Raw genomic sequence first — 23,295 nt, 5'->3', positions numbered from 1 at the left:
GATCTACCAGTAGACCTTTAGCAGGTGATCTATAGATCTCAAGACACTGCCAACAAACAGCTGGTCTAAATCTCCCTCCTATTTCATGCTTTTCATTTAGATATTTATTATGTTTATTTAAATAAGAAATAGATTTGTTTATTAAATATAACAATATACATTTTCTCTGAAATGAACTTTTAATTAATATTTTCCTTGGAACAGAATGCTAACAATGCTTTTATGGATGTAGATAACAATATCACTAAAAGTAGACCTCGCATTAGTAATGTATGGGCACTCCTGCTGTAACTAATATGCAAACAACATTAGATAGTTGCTTTTGCATGGGCTGTACATGGATACATCCTTTAGTAGAATGGAGTGCAACAACTGTTTAGTAGTTCATTTGTACAAATTGCTTACACAATTCACAAGATTTAATTTTGCTAGATATTTTTAGGTGCAGCTAAAATGGAAAATATTAACAGCTACAAACCAAAATATTTTGATGGTTGGTCACATATGACTTACCAAATTGCACATGTTGGACAGAACAATGAGATCATTAAGAAATGGTGGCCACATCCTATTCCTGGTGACCCCGTATGCATGCAATTTGGGGCTCATAATTGAACTAGGATTTTAGCTACATATTTTTTGTAATCATATTACAGCCACATTAATTTGCAACTGCCATAATTCCTTGGTTGTGGACCCACATTGAGAATTGTGTGGTTGGTACTTTGTGACCAGCTTTTTTCCTTTTTGCTATGTCTCTTTGATTTTGTTCCCCATTTGGTTTATACTTCTTTCTACTTTTTTGTTGTCTTTTGTTTTGTTTTTTGTTTTTCCTCCTGATGTATCTCTGCTTATTCATCAGGTACGTTATTGGCACTTTGGAAATGTTAGTTGCAGAAAACTACATGATCGTTTATTTAAATGGAGCCACAACACGGAGAAAAATGCCTAGCCTTGGATGGCTTAGAAAATGCTATCAACAAATTGATAGAAGGTATGTGTTAAGCAGGAGTTTTTAATATAAGCTTGTCACGTTATGCTGTTTCTGTTCAGTCACAGTTATTTGAAATAATTCCAAAAAAAAATTGGTTTTTGAAGATGGCTTCTAGACTTCTATAATGTGTGCCCATTTGGAAAACAATTAAGGGTTTCAGCCTTGACCTAAGATCAGCCTCTCAGAAAGCAGTACATATCTATTCAAAAATCCATAATGGTTTGCAGAATCCCATTTCAAGATTAGAATCAGGCTGAAGTCTGAGCATGCAGCCAAACTGAGTCGGAACACTTGGAGGCCGAGTTATTAAAAATGGAGTTGGAGTTTTTTCTTCTCATTTGGGGAAAACTCTGAAGAGAAAAAAACGCTGAAAAAATGTGCAAGTGTATTCTGAAATCTCAAATAGTTAGAATTGCAAAACGTCACCAGAAAAAACTCGGCAAGTAAAAGCTGGTTGTAGAAAAGTTAATGGTAATATTCTCTAACAGCTTAATTTCTTTATTTTCCCAGTTTATTAAAACATTCGAGATTTTCAGCCTCATTGAAAATGAATGGGACAATGAGATACTCACTGGCATGCAACTTTTTTTTTTTTTTTTTGCAAATAAAACATGCACAGGAATATTTTGTTATTTTTTTTTCTTAAATAAACTAGCATTCGAGAAAAAAGTCGCACAAGTTTTGTCTGCATTTTTTCCCCTCCATCCCATGTTTTTTTGGGGGTTTTTTTCACGGTATCTGCCCCTTGATATCATATGACTTTACAGGTCAACAGTTGTATGTTTGTTTTTAAATCCTGCTGTAATAATTTTCGTAAAGCCTAATCAAATGCGTTTCTATCTTCATTAAAGGTTACGGAAAAATCTCAAATCCTTGATCATAGTGCACCCTTCCTGGTTCATCAGAACACTTCTTGCTATCACAAAGCCCTTCATTAGGTAATAGAAATGCAATCTGAATTCATATAGTTATTGTTTTACTACAGTAACTACCACAATAACAAATATTCTGTTTGTTTTTTAGCTCAAAATTCTGCCAGAAAATTAAATATGTCTTTAGCTTGGTTGAATTAGCAGAACTTATTCCTATGGAGTACGTCGGCATACCGGAATGCATAAAAGAGTATGTAATGTTCTTTATTTATTTGTCTTCCTATTGCAATTTAAAAGTCAGCTTGAGACAATTGTACGTAATATCCGAAAGGCAAACCAAGTTGAGCTATGTGCTACATTGAATGTTAGAAGTGACATTTCTCTGCCAAATACCCATTGATATGCATAATCTGGTAAAAAGAAACAAGATTCAAAAGTGTCCCCCTTTCCGCAAGGAAATGGTATGGCTTATAAACTGCAGTGACAAATATTATTGATACTAGTAAGTCTTATCAGTAATTTATATTCATATCTTCAAGTCGGTGTGCAGGTTTTAATAAGTGCACAATAAAATACATTTACTAAGAAATCAGAAAATATGACTCATAAATACGTAGAGACATGATATTCTGATTTCTTATAAATATTCCCTTGCATCTCTGTGCATTGTTGCATATGAGTGCCTCCTTTTTACAATATGGGTACACTTCCTACACAGGGGTGCACAGTAACGTGTAAGTACTTTAAAGGTGCATGGCCAGTTCTGATTTTATTCGTTGCGTTCAGAACTTGCAGGGTTAAGTCAATTGTTGTGCGTTAGTGACATTTTACTCCTACAACCAATACAGTAACAGAAAAATACAGTGTGTTTACAGTTTAAAATACCCAAAATAATAATTTTTGACATATTAAAAAAAGAGCTGACAAGTCTGTTTAAATCAGTTTTCTAGAATCGATTACTACATTAGTCACATGCATAATTTATCATGCTGTCTAACAGCCGTTACAGCCATTTGGGATACCATTGTCATTTGAAACCCTGTTTTTTAACCCTTGTGAGTCCATGGTTATCTTAAAATGCTTTAGTGCTTCATATCTTAGTCATATCTATACTGCAAACTTGCTAATGCACTTTTGCAGTCATGAAGTCTTAATTGATCCCTTGATTACTCTTGAAGGATGACATGAAGTGACACTAATAACAAAGCAGTCCAAAACATTAAGAAAATTGATCTCTATTGCCTTACTCTTAGATATTCATTTTATAAGATCACCATATAAACCTAACTGTTAAAAATATGTTTTCATTTTGTTTGTTTTAATGTTTCTCTCCTGTGTGTGTCATAATATGGTCTAATGTTCACACTAAGGGGCAGATTTATCAAGGGTCGAATAGTAAACTCGAATTTTCGAGTGTCAAAATTCACACATTCAAATTGTAATCCCACGATTCCAATGTAAATTTGAATATTTTCCATCTAAAACCTGCCGAGTTCATTTAAGTGAATGGCAGAGGTCAGTTGAGCCATTTGTAGATGTTAATAGCCTTCCTGACATTTGAGGGGTTTTTTCGGGAGAAAAACTTGATTCTTACGAATTGAAAACTATTCACATTTTTGGATTAGAAACCATTCGATGTTATATTAGACATTACATTTTTTTCTTAAATAACCTCACAGTCACATGAATTTAAAATTCGACCTTTGATAAATGGGCCTCCTCATGTAGATGATAATTTTTCTTGTGTGTCTTCCAATATTGTGACGATTTTCTGAATTAAACTCTTTCCTACCAAGGTATGACGAAGGAAAATGTAAAAAGAAACACAAAAGGTATCGGCACACATTCTATGGGTTGCACCAGAATTGCTCCATTTGCTATGCACAAACTAATCCCTCCCTGACTGGTTGGCTTGCATTAAACTACTCGGCATTAGTACATATCAACATGCACTCCTTATACGTAATAGCACTGAACTGCTAATGGGCAATATTAAGGAATAGACTTCTATTTGCAAATAGTTATTCTGTGGAAAGCTGGTTTAATTAAAATCCAGATGTATTTTTAACATAGTATTGTTTTAAATTGAATTCTGAGCATGCTATGGTTCAGCAAAGCAAAAGCTAGTCCTGCATGGCCCCCTCCTGCTTGATACCCAGTTATTTCCCCCCCCCCCCGTGCAATCTGCACAGATTTCAGTATTACTTATGTGGTGCATCAAGCCTGCCACTGATTGGAATTCCAATGTAATGTTCTATTTGCTGTGTTTTTTTATGTTTAAGCTGACCAGTGCAATAGAGAACTTCTGGCTGCAAATTTTGTCACTTGGAAGCATTTCTTGCCTCCAGTAATTTGTCCCCTGCACAAGCTTTCTTGCTCGTGAATGTAATGCTACTCTGAAACCTATTACTATGCATGCCACATTCAATTCAAATAATACTTTTCTTTTCCTATTCATCAATTAACTGGAAGGTACAATCCATTCAGCCTACATACCACAAAACATTTAATCATTCTATAGTTAAAGGCTTAACGTAATTTTGGCAATCATTTGTTTTTGTGCTTAAAGAACACGTAATAGATTATGATACTGTGCAGTATTACAAATGATATATTGAAATGTCCTACGATTTATGTGCATTTATTAATAAGGGTATTGCATTTTTCCCTTTAGGGTTTTACAATGATTAGTCCGTTTTAACCAATGTGTCTGATATTTACATTACAGTAATGATCGCACAGTATTTCGTATAGGACGCTTGAAGCTCATGGGTAGTACCTATGTCACCTATGATTTGGTAACCAGGGTATATCAGAAGAGTGATGTAATGCCCAACATAACAATGACAAACAACAGTTGACCAGTTTTATGATCACTTTATGTTATTTTAAATCTGTATATATATTCTGGGACTTCTTGTTATCAATTGGCATGGCCTTAAATGTAAACAACAGACAAATCGATGTCTGCCCAGAAGTGAATATTCTGCAATTTAAGGCATTTTTAATAATTGAAGATGCATTTATAATAAATATATTTGTGATATAACGCAGATATTGTCTGTAACAATGGGGACAGTAGGCAGATGAGAGATGATGGTGAACAGAAAAAGATCTGTTTCAGTCAGCTTAACCCCTTAACTACCAGGCCATTCTTTCTTCCCTACCAAAGCAATACAATCTGCATTACATATTCAGATGGGTAGTGTACACCTGGCATTCATCAATCCCAGACTCGCCTTCAAACTGCCAGATGGAGAAAGAGATTTATCCTTTCAGAGAACATCTTTTCACAGCTTCAGAGTCTAATGGTGGAGACCTGTACAACACTCCAGGCGACAACTGGTCATAGTGATGTTAGTGATGTGTGAAGCTTCTGTTAAAAAGAAAAAAAACATAGTTGTTATCCTGAAGTTTCTTGAAGAAATAGTCTGGAACTCAGCAGTGAATGTTTCGAGGGCATGTTGTTTTTGAATTGTGTCCTGATACTTTTGGACATATAGTTTGTGTCCTTTTTAGCCTTTGCACCAATGCTAACACCAGCACACATGCAGTATATTGAATTTCTAAGCCAGAGAGACGTGCAGTGCCAACCGTGCTGCTCCTGTCTTTCAACTTCTGCTTGATCGTTGTGACAACCTCGACATTTACCCCCATCTTTCCCCACATTGCCACCCCCCCCCCAGCAGCTGCAGGGTCTGCTCCACCCTATAATTACGCTGCTGTCTTTTTTTTTAACCTCCACAACAATTTGTGTTTGTATTATTTTTATTTATTACATCAAATTAACAGCATTGCACTGTTAAATATGCCACTTCTTCTAAGCTGCGTATTTAAACTTCCATTGCTGAGATAATAAATAGTATGTACCTAAAACCAGGAATAGTATTACATTATAGGCAATACTAATGTCAGAAATCGTATTTTCACTTTTGTATTTTTTGAATTACAAATCAGCTTGTTATGACTCTTTTCTTTTGCAGAGTTGATAAAGAACAAGAAAACAAGAAAACTGAAGAGCAAGCCAGTGGGCAGTAAGTGCAGATGGAGCCAAAGGCACCTGAAAAACATACTGCAAGAAAAAGGAGTGAATTTGTATTTCTTCAGTTTGTGGCATATCATTATGGATTATCTACTACCTGTCCTTAACGGTTATTCTACAGATTTCACTCGGTTAGACATGAGGAGCTGATCTGTACTGAGGCAAAACTGTTGAAAATAAATATACAGTCTTTTTATTTTTAATATAATGTAGAGCATTGGGGCTCTGACTGGAGACAGTGCAGATTGTAAGGGTTTGGTTGCTTTTGCATATTTGCTGCATAAAGCGGCTCTGCCTGCATGATCTCTGCCATATTGAGATTCAGCTGGTCCTGTTTTGTTTGATTTATTCAACCTGGTGCCAAAAACTACTTAACATTTGCTGCGATAGGAAAAGAGATTCATGGACTTAAGCAATTGCAATTATACATTTTAGTCACCTGCAGAAAATATCAGGATATCTCAAATCATTAAGATTTGCAAAAATTGCTTGGTAACAGAAGATAGTAAAGACAACTATAAAGATATTAGGGGCACTAAATGGCAAGTGGCATTAAATAGCCATTGTAGTAAAGTAGCATTAATTATTAGCAGTAAATAGTTGTTTCTTCAGAACCTTTGGGTTACTGCCTACATCTATATAGCCCATTAACAGTGAAATTCTGAAAAATAAATCATTGTCTTGCAGGCCATTCTGTCTTATATTATAATAGATGTTGGACATTTTTTGTCCTAGTAATTTATAAAATGTATTATTTTCTACAGCATTCAGCATACACCAAATTAATGGTTGCTGACTTCAAACTATGGCCTCATGAATATCTTGTTGACATGCATTGCAGTGCCTAATGTTTTTTTTTTTTCTCCTAAAAATGGTTATTTTGTGCTTCAGGCTTTAGGATCAGACAACTGAAATGCCAATAGAATGTTAGATAGCAATACGTACGTGACAGACTACTGTTCATTTGTAGCAAGTAAGCCATTGTTAGAGCAGGAGTAAATCTATGAATGATACATTTTTTTTTTTTTTAAAGAATGTAAACTCAGATGCAGAGAAAAACATGTTAAAAAGCAAAATGTCTTGATTTTCTGATGATTTAATTTAAGGGCAACTAATTTCCATTTTCAGCAGGACTATAGGATAGGGGGATTACATTTCCTCAGATTCTAAACCAAAATGCTGGTATTTTACAGAATATTCTTTTAATTTTACCATACCATTTGTGATTTTTTTTAACATGTAACATCTTCTAAAGTTATGTCCTTAAACGAAAAACTTGTTTTTTCTTTGAAAGAATTTAAGGCATACTTCATTACAAAATTTTAAAAAGGGTTATTGGAGTTCTCTAGGTTTTTATTCCACCTGGAGTTAGACATTCTAGGTCAAAAAAATATATATTCCGTTCAGTATGCAAATAAGCAATATTTCTTATAATTTAGCTGCATCATATAGCATAACTTCTTTGCGGTTGTAGCCCTTTCATAAACTGAAAGTTATCTACTGCCCTGGAAGTTTTCATTGATAAGTCTTAGGCTCACTGGGCTCCAGTCAGTGACACATCTGAGGATAATGGCATTTTGACCACTGCGATTGTCTGTCTCTCCACAACAGGGGTTGTGCCATAGGTGTTAAGCTGGCCATAGACACACAGATCCTATCGTACGAATCGAGGATTCGTACGATTTTCGGATCGTGTGTGGAGAGTGCCAACAGCTTTCGTCCGGCGGATATCGGTCGTTTGGTCGATCGGTCAGGTTTAATTTTGACCCGACCGATCCTGCCGGAGCCCATTGCACATCGTAATCGGATCTTACGGCCGAACAATCAGATTACCCCCGATATAGCCATGCTCGTTAATGGCATATCGGGGAAAGATCCGCTCGTTTGGCGTCTATGGCCACCTTTATGTATCTTTTGTTCTGCCAACTCTCTTATTGTAGCTACTAGTGTTATATTTGGCCTTTTCATCCTTTTATTTTTTTAGAATAGGATTTTTCATACTTATAAATACATTGAATTTTGCACATCCTGGTTAGTTTGGTGAACAGTGCAGGATTCTGTATGTAGACTAGCAAGTTTTGGACCTGATCACAAAAGTGAAGCACCATATTCATTTTATTTAGCCTTGTTTGTAATGTTAAATACCTGTTCTTGACATTGGTGTGACAATATTGGTATTTTTCACTTTTAAATTACACTTTCCAAACAGACTTTTGCATAAAAGCTTAATTTATATTACAGATACAGTTGTCTTAAAGAATATGAAGTTTATGTTCATTTAGCACGACGGCTATAAATTATTCAAGAACAATTGAGAATATTCCCCTTTCTCGTTGACTCGGCAGCCATGAGCAATACTAGTAGTTTTGGCACCGGCAGAAAGCTGCCTCATTTGTCATTGTAGAGGACAAGACTTCATTATTAAGGAACAAGACTTCATTATTAATAGATTTTGTTAAACTTTTGTGGATCCCCCAATTTGACTAGTGCTCTTGAGTCCTACTGTTATTTTCTTAAGTTCAGCTTTGATGGTTAAAGGAGAACTAAAAGCTAAATGAATAAATAGGGTGGAATCCACAACCACAGCTGTTTTGCGGTTAAGATCTGTTCCTCTGAAGATGTCTCCAGTTGCTCCCCATTTATTTTCTGCCTATTCACAACACATGTTCTATGCTATTTATAGATATATCTTCAGCCTTGATTCTGGCACCAAATTATCAGGGTAAGCATTTGTAGTGGTTTCCTATACATAAAGGGAAATGATTAGCAGTGAGGAGTAGCACCCTTGGAGCTTAGATCCCTGTAACCAAAATGTGTTTGTATGTCAGGTTCGATTACAATAGAACAGAAATAGCTAAAGTGTACTTGTTTACCTTAATACCTATCTTGAACATTGTATTCAATTTGTTATATATCTTATAATGTCAAAATAAAAACATGTTTTTTTAAATGTATATAGAATGCACTCTTAAAAACTTAGCTGGAGGATGCATGTTCCTCATTGAAATATTTATATTCATAAAAGGAAAGGACAGAGATAATATATATTTTTATTACTTTTGTGAGCAATGTTTTATAAAGTGCACTATTTGCCCCTACAGTAAACTATGGCCATACTTGACTGTTCAATTGTACATACTAGAAGAATAGGAGTGTCATGCTATGTAATGGAAAAAATCTATATCTGTTTTTGATGTTGCTGTTCCTCTAGTATATCTAATTGTCAAATGCAATATTGTGAACCAAATCTGTGTGTACAGCCTATTAAGCCTGGTTTCTTTATAAATAAATGTTATTAAACTGTACACTAAGGAAAATATAACATTTTATGAAATGTTCTTTCTACCACAATATACACACTGTTATTTATGATTCAGAAGGATATGGGAGCCAATTCACTAATGCTTGAGACTCTAGGCTCAAGCATTCGGATACTAAAATTGTGTGTAGCTTCCACATCCTAATACCTTGGCTTGCTGACAATAATTTTTCCCCCGATAAAAAGCTCAGGAGATTTTAGTTGCTGAGCTTTTTATTCTTTTGAAAAACCCACTTGGGGGGGGGGGGGAAATACAATAGGCAGCAAACAGAGGTATTTGGATGTGGAAACCATGTTGCTCGAGCATTAGTAAATTGGCCCCAAAGTGTTGATTATAAAATCTGTTACTGTTTAACTGTTTCAAATGAGGATTTTGGCTCGACCCAAAAGAAATATATAAATAGAAATGATCCTCTGCTCTTATGTTTATAAATTTAAATGGTAGCTAGTCTGAAAACGAAAACATTTGTTAAAACAACATAAAAACCAAAGGCATTTCACTTTAAAATTAACTGGCAGATGATTGTTTAGCATTTCTTTTTTAATTTCATGGGGGGAATCGTTTACCTTGAAAAACGATATTTTGGTGTTTGAGGATTTATTAATCTGCTTACATTTTATGTAATTACATTTCTGCTACATACATAGTCTTAAAATATTTGTATGCTATAGACCAGTGATCCCCAACCAGTGACTCTTGAGCAACTTGTTGCTCACCAACCCCTTGGATGTTGCTCCCAGTGGCCTCAAAGCAGGTGCTTATTTTTCAATTCCAGGCTTGGAGGCAAGTTTTGGTTGCATGAAAAACAGATGTACTGCCAAACAGATCCTCCTGTAGGCTGCCAGTCCACATAGCGGCCACCAAATAGCCAATAATATGCTTTATTTGGCACCACAGGAACTGTTTTCATGCTTGTGTTGTTCCCCAACTCTATTTACATTTGAATTTGGCTCATGGGTAAAAAAGGTTGGGGAAAGACAAATACATCAAACATGTTGAAAGCTCCATCTTGCCAGTGCTATATATTTATAGTTATATAGAGATTCTTGATTTGTATTTATCTAAAATTCACAAGTGTTGTGATATCCTGTTTTTCAAAGCACTGTGGAAGAAATAGTTGTCCCCAAAAAGCAATATATTTTTGGAAAGTACACATTCTGCCAGATTTAAAAGGAGTAAAAATTTCTTTCTATGCCAAACTGCAGGTTATTTGTTACATTTTGTGTTTTTACAACAATTTTGAATATCAACTAAAAACATATCCAAAAACTTCCACTTTACTACATCTTGTATCCAGTGTGTTCTTGGGTACAATCATTGAAATAAAAAGTACAGTATAACGCAGTGAAAGTGGTAGTCAAAATCACAGTTTTGCTAGTGTCACTGTGCCGTTATTTTTTAAGGGCAAACACAACAACAATGTAGAAATGAATGAAAATTCTACATTAAAAAAAAATAACTAAAATAAATAAGTGATTTCACATTGTTATTAGTGGTCACAATTGTAATAGCCTAAGATACAAGGTAATAATTTGTCACACTTTGAAATGAAATAATAATGACACTGGACATTTGTCATCATCCCTCTCAAGTATGTGAAATACAAGATACCTCATACATTTGTAATGGCCAAGAGACCTTCCAACAACCAAATGCAATAACAATGCAGTTAACATCATTTTATATTATTATATATATTATAATTACATAATGGATTGCACTTCAAGACGCACATCCGATAAACACATTTGGTCAATGAAGCCTCACTTTGGGTAGGAGTAGGTCTTGTGTTATTAAAAGCAACTTGGTAGCTATTGGGACTCAAAGTTTTCGAGATGTGTTTAATAAAGCTCAAAAATTGTGACTCATCTTAGTGTCGGAAGGCAGGTGACACTGGAGGGCCACAATGTAGCCCAAGATGGTAGGTGTGGAGCTGGTAAGGTCATGTTACAGAGACACCTGTTGCCTATGTTCATGTATGCTTCTGTCCTGGAACATTCACCTTCTGATGCTTTGGAAAGTGGAAATGTGTTATGACTTATTCTGTGCCAGCTAAAATGTCCACTTCTACCAACTATTGAAGTGTTATTTTTACATTTTTTAGAATTAATGGATATTAACTGCACCAAGGCAACACACAACACAGATGACATCTGGGTAGCAAATACAAGTATAGTGCAATTAGTCAGCACTCACCCAAACCTTTTAAACTTTCAAGAAACGGGTGCTTGTGCAGAGTTGTCCACTCCAACTGGCTTGAATACTTGATAAGTGAAGTCACAGCTCCATCCATGTATCAAAGTTTAAAAAGCCTTTATTGGTATTTTGGTTCAGCCAAAGAATGTTTCAGGCCCAACACGGCCTTTATTCAAGTTTGAACTTGAAACGTTGTTCTTTGTCTCAGAGCTGAGCCAAGATACCAATAAATGCTTTTTAAACTTTGATACATGGATGGTGCTGTGACTTTACTTATTTAGCAAATATAAGGGGCAGATTTACTAAGGGTTAATTAACCCTCGATATTCGACTAGGAACTAAAATCGTTCGACTTCGAATATCGATTTAGCGCTAATCCTACGATCGAAGGATTATTCGTTCGATCGAACGATTAAATCCTTCGAATCGAACGATTCGAAGGATTTTAATACAACGATCGAAGGAATATCCTTCGATCAAAAAAACGCTGGCAAGCCTATGGGGACCTTCCCCATATGCTAACATTGACTTCGGTAGCTTTTAGCTGCCGAAGTAGGGGGTCGAAGTTTTTCTTAAAGAGACAGTACTTCGATTATCGAATGGTCGAATAGTCGAACGATTTTTAGTTCGAATCGTTCGATTCGAAGTAGTAGGCGAAGGTCGAAGTAGCCCATTCGATGGTCGAAGTAGCCAAAAAAACACTTCGAAATTCGAAGTTTTTTTAATTCGAATCCTTCACTCGAGCTTTGTAAATGTGCCCCAACGTGTCAATTTGCAATACAAATATAAAAATGATCCCTTTTCAAGTATTTCCTTAGTTCGCAAGCACAAACTTGTGAACTAAAATGCTGTACCATCTCTAAAATACCCAGGACCAGGAATAATAGCCCCATCCCAACATCTATGCAAGAGTCAGATTTTTAATTATAAATCATTTCATTATAAATCCACTGACAGCCAATATGCTAGGTTGCAACAAGTGAATATACATTAAAATCTGTCAGCCCTTCTGCCTGAATTTGCTATAACAATCCACGATTCTTCACCTGAGCTGGTACGACTGTAAAGGAGTTGTTCAAATTTGAGCCAACTTTTAGTATGATTTAGAGCGTGATATTCTGAGACCGTTTGCATTTGATTTTGATTTTTTGAGTTATATAGCTTTGTATTCAGTAGCTCTCCAGTTTGCACTTTTGGCAATCTGGTTGCTAGGATCAACATTACCCTAACAACCATGCATTGATTTGAATAAGAGACTAGAATATAAATAGATGAGGGCCTGAATAGAATGATGAGTAATAAAAAAAGTAGCAATAACTACATTTGCAGCCTTACAGAGCATTTATCTTTAGATGGGGTTGGTAACCCTCATTAGAAAGCTGGAAGGAATTAGAAGAAAAGGTCAAAAAATTAAAAGCTATAAAAATCTGGAATGAAGACAAATTTATAAAGAAGCCATTCTTTAACATACTAAAAACTCAAGGTGAACTGCCACTTTAATGGTTAAAACCATTCTAGAGAAGATGTCCTCCATGCTTGGGGGTGTGACACAGTGTAACAAGGTTCTTAACTTGGAGTAAAATTGTTCTTATAACTAAGCAAGTAACCAACAAACAAACTGGTCTTATTTAAAGGGGCATTTTCAATAGTGGTCCAATAACTAGGGTTTGTCTATACTTTTAATAAGGAAATATCTATGGTGTTTGTTATTTCTTGCACTATACAGGGCAAATGTTTTTCAAAATTTGAAAAGTCAAAGAAGAAGCCACTGTGTAATGAACTGCTCATAATCTAAAAACTTAAGCTGTCTCTGGGGGAAGAGATGGTTATTTATGTAGAAGGCTTCTCTGGGGACATCTAATTTGTATGACTGCTCATTGGGATCAGGAAGTAGAATGTGACTTAAGTTTCATATACAAAGTTTTCCCTGTTTAGAGCAAGGAATAATGTTTCCTTTAGATCAGGGTTCCCCAACCTTTTTTACCCGTGAGCTACATTCAAATGTAAAAATGAGTTAGGGAGCAACACAAATGTGAAAAAAGTTCCTGGGGGTGCCAAATAAGTGCTGTGGTGTATTATTGGTAGGGAAGCACCAAATCCAGTGTTCGGCCTTTTTCAGCAGGATTTGGATTTGGCCGAATCCTTCTGCCTGGGCGAACTGAATCTTAATTTGCACATGCCAATTTTGGGACGGGGAGGGAAATCGCGTGACTTTTTGTCACAAAACAAGGAAGTAAAAAATGTTTCCCCTTCCTGCCCATTCGGTTCAGTGTTTGGCCGAATCTTCCGCAAAGGATTCCGGGGTTCGGCCGAATCCAAAATAATGAATTCAGTGCATCCCTAATTATTTGGTAGCCCATATGAGGACAGGTGGCCAACTGGAGGCTCTGTTTGGCAGTACATCTGGTTTTTATATAAACAAAACTTGCCTCCAAGCCTGGAATTAAAAAATAAGCACCTGCTTTGAGGCCACTGGGAGCAACATCCAAGGGGTTGGTGAGCAACATGATGCTGGTAAGCATTGTCGGACTGGGCCCGCGGAAAACCAGGAAAAAACCCGGTGGGCCTCGGGCTCTTGTGGGCCCTGCCGGCCCAGATCCTCTTCTTAGTGGCGTGGCGAGACCCCACTTTGTCGGGTTGCAGTAAAATTAATTTTGTGCATGCGCACAAACACTGCGCGGTGCTGTGCGCACACGCAGGTACCCTGCACAGCGTGCGTATGCTGTATGCGATGCTGCACGTCGGAGAAGCAGCGGGGCCGGAGGGAGGCCCTGGGTCAGTAGCCCTGGTGGGCCCCTAGCTCCCCAGTCTGACCCTGCTGGCAAGCCACTGGTTGGAGATCACTTTAGATGTTTCTTATGTGAAAACAATAGGGAAATGTATGTTCTATACAAGCGCATTGATTAAACTAATGTTGAAAATGTGTGTATATATACTACCCTTTAAATAAAAGATCAACTTGGTGGTTACGTGCTGCGGGAACTGAGATAAACTTTGCCCTGTATTAAATGAATAACCTTAGGTGCTGTAGTTTAGCAGAGAATACTTTGATCACTCTCAGCTGTGTTAGAACATACCTCCCAACGTTTTGGAAGTAAAAAAAGGGACCAAAAAAATTTTTGCACATAGAGCAGCAAATTTTTTTACCACGCCCTTTCTGTGGCCATGCCTCCTAATTACCATGTTCATTTTCAGTACCGTAACTAGAAGGGGGCGGGCCCTGGTGCGTGACGTGCAGCCGTGCCCCCGCCTGCCTCCGTACAGCGCAAATTTCAGTGGCGCGCCGCGCTGCCGGGGGCGACCCTGAGTTGCCGCTCGCACCACCTGCTCCCCCGGTAGTTCTGCCACTGTTCATTTTACAAAATTTGGCAGGTTATGAAAGTTTGAAAATAATTCTTTTTATCTAAACTGTTTTTTTGTGTCTCAAAATTGTTACAAAGTATCTTATTTGCATCTGTTAGCTGTGCTGGGTTCTCTGCTAAAAGCCAATTAAGTGAGAAACTTTGTTTCTTTTTCTGGCTGTTCAGTGCAGAGAAAATAGGGACTTTCCAGTATAAATGAGGGACTGCAGGTTGAGCTGTCAAAGAGGCACTGTCCCTCCGAAAAAAGGACAGTTGGGAGGTATGAAAAAAAATGACAGCTGGTAGTACACTGGTATTAGCCTTGGAACTTTCACTGCGCGAATTCAAGTGTCTCCAGCTTTATTTATAACATTTGGAAGCAGTAATCCATTGACTGCCAAGCTCCCACAGCACCAACCATTGTTGTTGGCGGCAAATCACAGTTGAACATACTTCGTCACGTGTCCTCTATCACGCAATGAGCGCCCGGACCCGCGACGGAAGTCTAGATTCATTTCCGGAGGTTGTTGCCGGAAAAAGGAAGTTGGAGCAGCTGGTATCGGTAAGAAGTCATGTGAGAGGTTTATTGGTGTGGTTTGTGTGGCATTTTTTAAAAACAGAAGGGACGCGGCGTTGTTATCAGGTTGGTCATAAGCGCAAGTTCTTCTCATGTTTAGGTAATGGCGCGTCTACATACTGACAGTTTCTATTAAGTTCAGCCTGGTGTCACTGGCTTCCATACATGCCTACGTTTTCCTTTTATCCTGTATGTCATTCGTGCTAATAATGAGTCGTGTTTATTCCTTCTTGTCTACGATTTATGGCGTTCGAGAATTTACGACTTGCAGACAGTGGGCTGCTGCGGCTTCCAGTTTTCCCTTTCATTCTCCATAGGTGCAGTGCTTTGCTTTTCACTATAGAACTATAGAGACTTCTATCTCCCCCAATGAACAGGGAGTCTGCTAGTGTGTGTGTGTGTGTATATATATATATATATATATATGTATATATATATATATATATCTCAAATTCTAATATTATATACACGTTACAATTTTAAGAACATTGCAGCTAGTCTTTTTTTTTTTTATTTATATATAATGGTTGTGCAGCTTTCAGGCATGGAATCGAAACGCCTGTCTGGTTGCTAGGGCTTAAATATCCTAACAACCACAGCATTTTTAATTCAAAATGGAATATGAATAGAAAAGCCTCTGAAAAGAGATATAAACAATGCAAAAAGGGAATGACGACATTTCAAGGTCTCTTTGATTTATATGGCAGTGTCGGTGAACCTGGTTACCAGAGACCATTTCTAACTGCATGTTGGTAAGAATTCAGGCTAATGATTCAAAAACCCATGCAAAACAAATAATGAAGACCATTTGAAAAGATATAGTGAATAAAGTACCCCCTCTTGTAAAATATAAGGATATTATAAGTTACCGAGGAGTTTCATGACCATATAAAAACACGAGGCCGAAGGCCGAGTGTTTTTATACAGGTCATGGAACTCCGAGGTAACTTCTAATATCCTCATATTTTACAACTGGGGGTACTTTATATATTATAATACACAAATTTTAGTAAGTCATGTGACAGAAATGACATCAGAACTCACCGTTTATAACTGATGACATCACTACTCACCGTTTATAAGGATATAATTTACAGGATATTCATGGCTTTTGTGTATTATATAGTGAATAAAGTACCCCCTCTTGTAAAATATAAGGATATTATAAGTTACCGAGGAGTTTCATGACCATATAAAAACACGAGGCCGAAGGCCGAGTGTTTTTATACAGGTCATGGAACTCCTCGGTAACTTATAATATCCTCATATTTTACAACTGGGGGTACTTTATTTATTATAATACACAAGTTTCAGTGAGTCATGTGACAGAAATGACATCACTACTCACCGTTTATAACTGATGACATCAGAACTCACCGTTTATAAGGATATAATTTACAGGATATTCATGGCTTTTGTGTATTATATATATATTATTATCATAGTGTATTTATAAAGCACTAACACATTCCGCAGCCCCAAACAATAAATAGTTATGTACAGGCCTGGACTGGGAGTCAAAATAGGCCCTGCCATTCCAAGTAAACAGAGGTCCAAATAGCCCCCCTACCAGCCCACTATATGGTAACTTTATATGGAACCATACAGCAGCCCCTCTGGCATTTGCCAGAACCCACAGATTGCCAGTCCGGGCTTGGTTATGTACATTGAACATACAAAAACCCAACCAGTAACTGACACGAGGTAAAGACGACCCTGCACAAAAGAGCTTATAATCTCAGAATAGGTCTTTATAACATTTGTCCTTGTTAACCTTGTGACAACAGCCTCGTTCTTTGAAAGCATGTATTCATACTCCATGTTTATAGTATTATCTGCATTTTGAACAAACATAGGCACAGGAAAAAAAAAAGATTGGGTTGGATGGCTTTTTAGCAAGTGAGGGAATACAGGGTTATGGGAGATAGCTCATAGTACAATATGATCCAGGGACTGGTCCGATTGCCATTTTGGAGTCAGGAAGGAATTTTTCCCCCTCTGAGGCAAATTGGAGAGGCTTCAGATGGGTTTTTTTTTGCCTTCCTCTGGATCAACTGACAGGCAGGTTAAAAACAAGTTAAAAGGTTGAACTTGACGGACGTGTGTCTTTTTTTCAACCTGACTTACTATGTTACTATGATTTTAGCAAAGTTTAATTGTGCTACTTTGCATGTGAGGTGTGCCTGCACTTTGTAATAAAGTTTATATTTACACAACATGTTAATAACTTGAATGATTAACATGTACTTCTTGTGTTTTGTGTTGTTTTTTTAGTGTTGACAGTATTGGCCTATTAAAAATTACAACTGTGAATGGTCAATTGCATTGACCTCCATTAGCCATGGCTTATCAACTGTACAGGAATACAACACTAGGTAATAGTCTTCAGGAAAGCTTGGATGAGCTAATACAGGTATGGCTTTGGTTGGCTTAACTAGCAGTTCAAGTTCTGTTTGATGGTCAAACACTTCTCAATTTGTACACAACCTGTCTGATTGGTGGAGTCCAAACACTCGGACTCCACCACAAAGAGAGAGTCTTGTAATCATTTCTAGTATGATGGGCATCAACTATTCTTTTTTTGAGGTCCCCAGACACCTCCTTTATTCATATACACATCCACAAATATGTTTGATCAGACTTTTAAATAAAAAAGGGTCTCTCACTCACACCTGCCATCCCATTGATGGAAAACACTAGACTCTAATTTCACCTTCAAATTATTATAATCCTAAGGATTCACTTAATTTTGCCACATGCAGACATGTTATTGGATTTTTATTTTTTCAAATACTTTACCAAATATAGTTTTTTGTTTAATTATATATTAATTTATATAGGGTTTTTTTATATAGAGTTCTATTTTGTGAAATTTGACAAAGAGAGAGTCATTTAGTAGCTCAGAATGATGCAGAGCTGCATTCATAGGTTTAAATTAATAAAGCTGTATAAAAAGCAGGGCAGTTCCAAACTTCTTGACCCCATTATTTAGTTTTCATATTCTTAAAATATTATGAAATTCTAGTGAATAATTTCTTAACAAAAATAGTCTTTTGCCTTAGGAGTTGTCATTATTTCTTTATGCTTTTTTCAGAAATACTTCTCTCTCTTTTTTTTTTTTAACCACCTGTCAATATTTTTTATTTCCAGTCTCAGCAGATCAACCCTCAACTAGCCCTTCAGGTTTTGCTACAGTTTGACAAGGCTATTAATTCAGCATTGGCACAACGGGTCAGAAACAGAGTCAACTTCAGGGTAAGGGTTATATGCTAAACTTATCTAAAACACAAGTGCAGCAGTAGAGATTTGACTGACATTGTTCATGGGTTGGCCTCCGTCTTAAAGTGTTGAAAGCTCTTCGGACAAGATGCTTGTTGGAAATTCAGATACAGGACATTTCAGAGTAGACTGGGTTAAAGGGTGTGATGGGTGAGTTCTGTATGATAAAACACACAGCTTTGCATTGTACACCCATCAGAACATTTTCACACATTGCTTTTAGGTTGCTGTTGTCTCAGGATGGCTGCTGGATGATCAGTAATTGTGTTTTCTTTTTATATATTTCCTTATTGCTTTAATATTGACTGGCAGTCCAAGCACTTTTACAACAGCTTTCCTCACAACAAGGGGAACAGCGGCATATTTCGACTCTTCGTCCTCTTTAAATTTCACTTACAGTCCAGAGCTTTAAAGATATTATGTATTTTTAGTGTCAACATATTCTGCAGCTTTGTTGAACCCCATGTAGGAACCAGTTTACAATCATTACCTTTTTCACATTCACACAAACACACAATTAGATTTCTAGCCTGTGACTCGAGCCTGTTCCCTCTGTGAGGACCCAAGTTTATGGGTTGAGTGGCAACCTGAAGGCAAAACACAATGACAATACAGAGGTCAACAAATAAGAGAATTTATAGTGTTATCTACTAAGGGGTTTATACATTCAGCTTGTTTTTAGTTATATCTTTTCTGTCTGTCTTCTGTTTTATATGTATTCTGTAAGCCTTCTTTACAAGTTATTAAAAGCAAGTGGTGGTGAGTTGGAGTGGTCCTAATTGGTGTTATTAAAAGCAAGGACACTTAAGCTGGCCATAGATGTTGAGATTTTTAAAAGATCAGATCCTGATCGTGAGACCACGATCTTCTCAGAACAATCATACGATCGTACGAATTTACCATCAACTAAAAAGACCAATTTGCCAGGAAAACAAAGGGGAGCTGCCTGCTTGGCCCTGCAAACATAGATAGATTGCACTGGGACCAGGGGCGATCCTGGCCCCTCCGCCGCCTGAGGCAGCAGCAGTTGCTGCTGCCCCCCCTCCCCCGGAAATTCGCTCTTAAAGTACCAGGAGCAGCATTTTTGCTGCCCCTGGTACCTGGTGGGGTGCTGCCGCCTGAGGCAACAGCCTCAACTCGCCTCATTGGCGAAGCACCCCTGACTGAGACCGACAAAGATTTTTTGACCTGGCGGAAAAATCGTAAGATGTACGATCGTTTGAATCCCACTAACCGCACGATAATTTTGAAGGATTGGTCGGACTTCCCTAAAATCGGTCATTCGGCAAGAAGAATCGTTGCGTCTATGGGGAGCTTAAGCCACAGAAAGGTCACTTAGCACTTTCTCCATACAATAACTGCCATGCCAATATTTGTCCCAGGATATGTGGCCTAAGACAGAGGTAAAAGTTGGTTATTTGTCTCCTCTCCCTCCTTTTCCACCAGGACATAATTAAAATGAGCATGCATAAACAGTAAGGCGTTCATATTTCAAAATCTGATTTTTTTAAGTAAAAAAAAAAAAGCCCAAACTAGAATCCACAATTTTACATTAATTATCACTGAAAAAACTCCATTGAATTGGTTTGGAAAAAGTTTCGATAAAATCAGTTTAGAAAAAAAATCGATAAAATCGGTTCGGCAAATAAAAACTAATGTTTGCAAAAAAACTATAAATTGGTTCGAAAAAAGCTCTATAAAATTGGTTCAGAAAAAAATTTGGGTTTTTGTGGGGAAAAAAAACAGGTTTTATGCCCCAAAAGGCTTTTTTTTGTGTAATCTATTGAAACCCCTGTTTTTTTCGGATTTTTGGCCGAAACTCAGCGCAGACCATGATATCTGTGAAATGGGACCTTTGCCATTGACTTATACAGTACCCCGACAGCTTGGAGATGGAGTATTTTTGGATTCTGACTTTTTCCATCCTTGGAGTATAATAAATCATGAAAAATTCAAGTTTATTTTTTCCACTAAAAATCGGATTTTATAGTAAAAGAAAATAGAATTTTTGAGTTTTTTGCATTCGGACTTTAATAAATAACCTTCTAGTAGTTGATGTTCCTAAATACAGCTAGGGACTCAAAAGGCAACAAGACACAATACACACATGAGCTTTTGTGGAGAAGTGGTGGCCAAATGGGGCAGAGTGGCCAAGCCAACTGATCATGTATGGCAGCTTTAGTTTCATTATACCTCCTGCTGGCTACTTCAAACATTTACAGGGAGAGGTTCTATGAGTCTGGTGATTGCTTCTGTAATGAAAAGAAAATTAGAACTGACATTTACTTTATTTTGTAGGGATCCTTAAATACCTATAGGTTTTGTGATAACGTCTGGACCTTTGTGTTGAACGACGTTGAGTTCAGAGAGGTCACTGACCTAGTGAAGGTGGATAAAGTTAAAATTGTCGCTTGTGATGGAAAAAGTAAGTCAGTTTTATCTTTTTATTTAATATATATTTATTTATTTTATAGAATAATGGCACCTTTGATTCTGGATAAGAAAAGCCTAAAATACTGGCAGGTGTTAATTTGTTACACTTGCCATATAGTTTTTTCCCAGCCAGGATGCCATTCACTTAAAAAGACAAGCCAGGCAGTGATCTTTCCTTTAGAGTACCGCCATTTTGTCCTGTTTCAGTGTAATTCCTTGGAAGTTATAACACGTGGGAGGTGTAACTTGTGATAAATATATTAATGTTTATAAATATGTGCAACGTCAATGGGGAAAGTTGCAGTTGTGAATACCTTTCTTTATTATGACAATTTCATCTGTTCAATTGAATTATTTTTTATAGACACCGGTTCAAACACTGCAGAGTAAGAGAAACCGAACATTTCTCCAAATGGTTTCTGTTGGTCACTGGCCTTTACAAGAAAATCATGGACAAGACTGTTTATTTATTTCAGTGATACAGCCAAAAGAAGCTATCCTACAGCATTCACTCAAGATTCAAAAGATTTCTTTTTCTATGTACATGTAGCGCACAAAGCTTCCTATATAAGCGTTTTTGTTTTGTTTTTTAATACTAAATGTGAAGTTGCCTTTTTTTTTTTCTTTTTTTCAACATGTCTAATAAACTTTTATTTAACAAAAGGTAAATGTCTAATAATCTTTTATTTAACAAAAGATAAATGTATCTTTAAACCATACATTTAGGGGTTTAATTACTACATACAATTGCTACATAGTGCCTGCAGGGGGACTATAACTAGTTTTCAACTCATGCTGAGCCAAATTTAGCAGAAGTTTTTCTTTTCTTGAACTAAGCAGGACAAACGTTATTTCTCCTGATTTACAGGGGTAAGGTTATTAAGGAAAATAAAACGATCTGTTAATGCTTTATAAAGGAAATAATATATATGTATGTAGTATATGTATTTTTTAATTGAAAGCCTAGGTAGAATACATTTTCAACGCAAATCCTATTTACTGTACTTGCAACAACAGAGATGTATCTTAGGTGCCTTTTAAGATGAAAATGTGTAGATTTATATTATGATTTGTTTTCCCTATGTTAGAGTGTTTTTAATTTACACACACAAACTCACATTGTAAATAGAAATCCGCAGTGACATACCAAAGACCAACTGGCCCACCCCACCAAAAATCATCCCACCAAGCCTTGTGTACACCAGACACCCCTTGTTGCAGTTGGCTGTCCACCTGCTGCTGCCTTACTGGCGTCCAATGAACTTTAGTTCATGGGTCAGGGGGGCTACCGCACATCAGCCTCTGTGCTCGCACCCGGTAGTTAGAAACCAGAGAGAAATGGAGAGTTTGAATTGGGTATAAAGGGGCATAGCTGCACAGCATCAGTGATCAAAAGTATTAGGGTTCATTTACCATTGTCTTATGTTCAAGAGCTGTAAGGGTCTCACAACTGCACCCTTTAGGACCGAAGAATTAGCATGTGTGACAATAGTCTGTACAACTTGTGCCAGAGTAAGAATACAGTACAAGTTTAGAGCAGTCAGGCACTGTACAGCCCTATACTTCACAGGTACCATAGGCAGCTGATAAGTACAGGGTTTTCTGTGTGTTTGACTTCTGCTACTTCTTTGTCTGAATGCTGCAAAAGCTAGTGGGGTTTAAAGGAGAACTAAAGCTTAACTAAAGAAGTAGGCTAGATATGTTGTACATTATGTTTTGGGCTTCTGTACCAGCCAAGGCAACCCCAACCCTTTAGCAGTAAAGATCTGTGTCTCTGAAGACGCCCCAGTAGCTCCCCATCTTCTTTTCTGCTGATTCACTGCACATGCTCTGTGCTGCTGTCACTGAGCTTAGGGTCCAACTCACAATATACAGTACACATAGAATAGAAATGTCACAATACAAGGCTGATTAGTAATTAATACAGATAATTACTACATGGCAGCACAGAAACCAGTGCAACTAGCATCAGAATTTAATAATCAGCCTCGTAGCATCAGCTTATACTGTATTACGGGCCAACCTAATTTTCTGCTTGGTAATCTGGAACGACCACTAAGGTTAGCTTCTCATCAGCTGCTCAGAGCCCACCAGGCCTGGATTTGTGTAAAGGCTTCAGCTTAGGGCTGCAGGATTTTAGGGGAGCGGCATGCTGCCCAACCACATCCACATTGGTTTGGAAGCTCTCGGGATGCTCATGGGATACAATAGTTTTTTAAATTTCCGGTGCGCCAATCCCCA

General features: G+C 37.2%; 2 protein-coding genes across 6 annotated transcripts in view; both read left to right on the top strand.

Annotated features, from left to right (window-relative positions):
- bnip2.S (BCL2/adenovirus E1B 19kDa interacting protein 2 S homeolog) overlaps nt 1-7,183 on the top strand; it is a 37,541-nt gene extending 30,358 nt beyond the window's left edge. For 2 of the 4 annotated variants that reach the window (XM_018254354.2, XM_041587678.1), the window contains 5 exons: nt 863-994; nt 1,846-1,932; nt 2,018-2,116; nt 3,663-3,698; nt 5,850-7,183. In XM_018254354.2, coding sequence (XP_018109843.1) covers nt 863-994; nt 1,846-1,932; nt 2,018-2,116; nt 3,663-3,698; nt 5,850-5,904 — 409 coding nt within the window. In that variant the 3' untranslated portion in view covers nt 5,905-7,183. 4 annotated transcript variants of the gene reach the window in all.
- A 7,987-nt stretch (nt 7,184-15,170) lies between these two features.
- gtf2a2.S (general transcription factor IIA 2 S homeolog) lies at nt 15,171-21,495 on the top strand. 2 transcript variants are annotated; one of them, XM_018255510.2, is made up of 5 exons: nt 15,171-15,327; nt 17,617-17,755; nt 18,493-18,597; nt 20,920-21,046; nt 21,419-21,495. In XM_018255510.2, the coding sequence occupies exons 2-5, from the start codon at nt 17,684-17,686 to the stop codon at nt 21,442-21,444; spliced, it is 330 nt and encodes a 109-aa protein (XP_018110999.1). In that variant the 5' UTR covers nt 15,171-15,327; nt 17,617-17,683; the 3' UTR covers nt 21,445-21,495. The 2 variants fall into 2 exon arrangements, with proteins under 2 accessions (XP_018110999.1, XP_018110998.1); XM_018255509.2 differs by having other exon boundaries at nt 15,278-15,408.
- Nucleotides 21,496-23,295: the final 1,800 nt, after the last annotated feature.

This window comes from Xenopus laevis, chromosome 3S (assembly GCF_017654675.1).
Source record: "Xenopus laevis strain J_2021 chromosome 3S, Xenopus_laevis_v10.1, whole genome shotgun sequence".
Taxonomy (NCBI): Eukaryota; Metazoa; Chordata; class Amphibia; order Anura; family Pipidae; genus Xenopus; species Xenopus laevis.
Note: the sequence above shows the minus strand (reverse complement) of the source record. Positions and strands in the feature narration are given on the sequence as shown.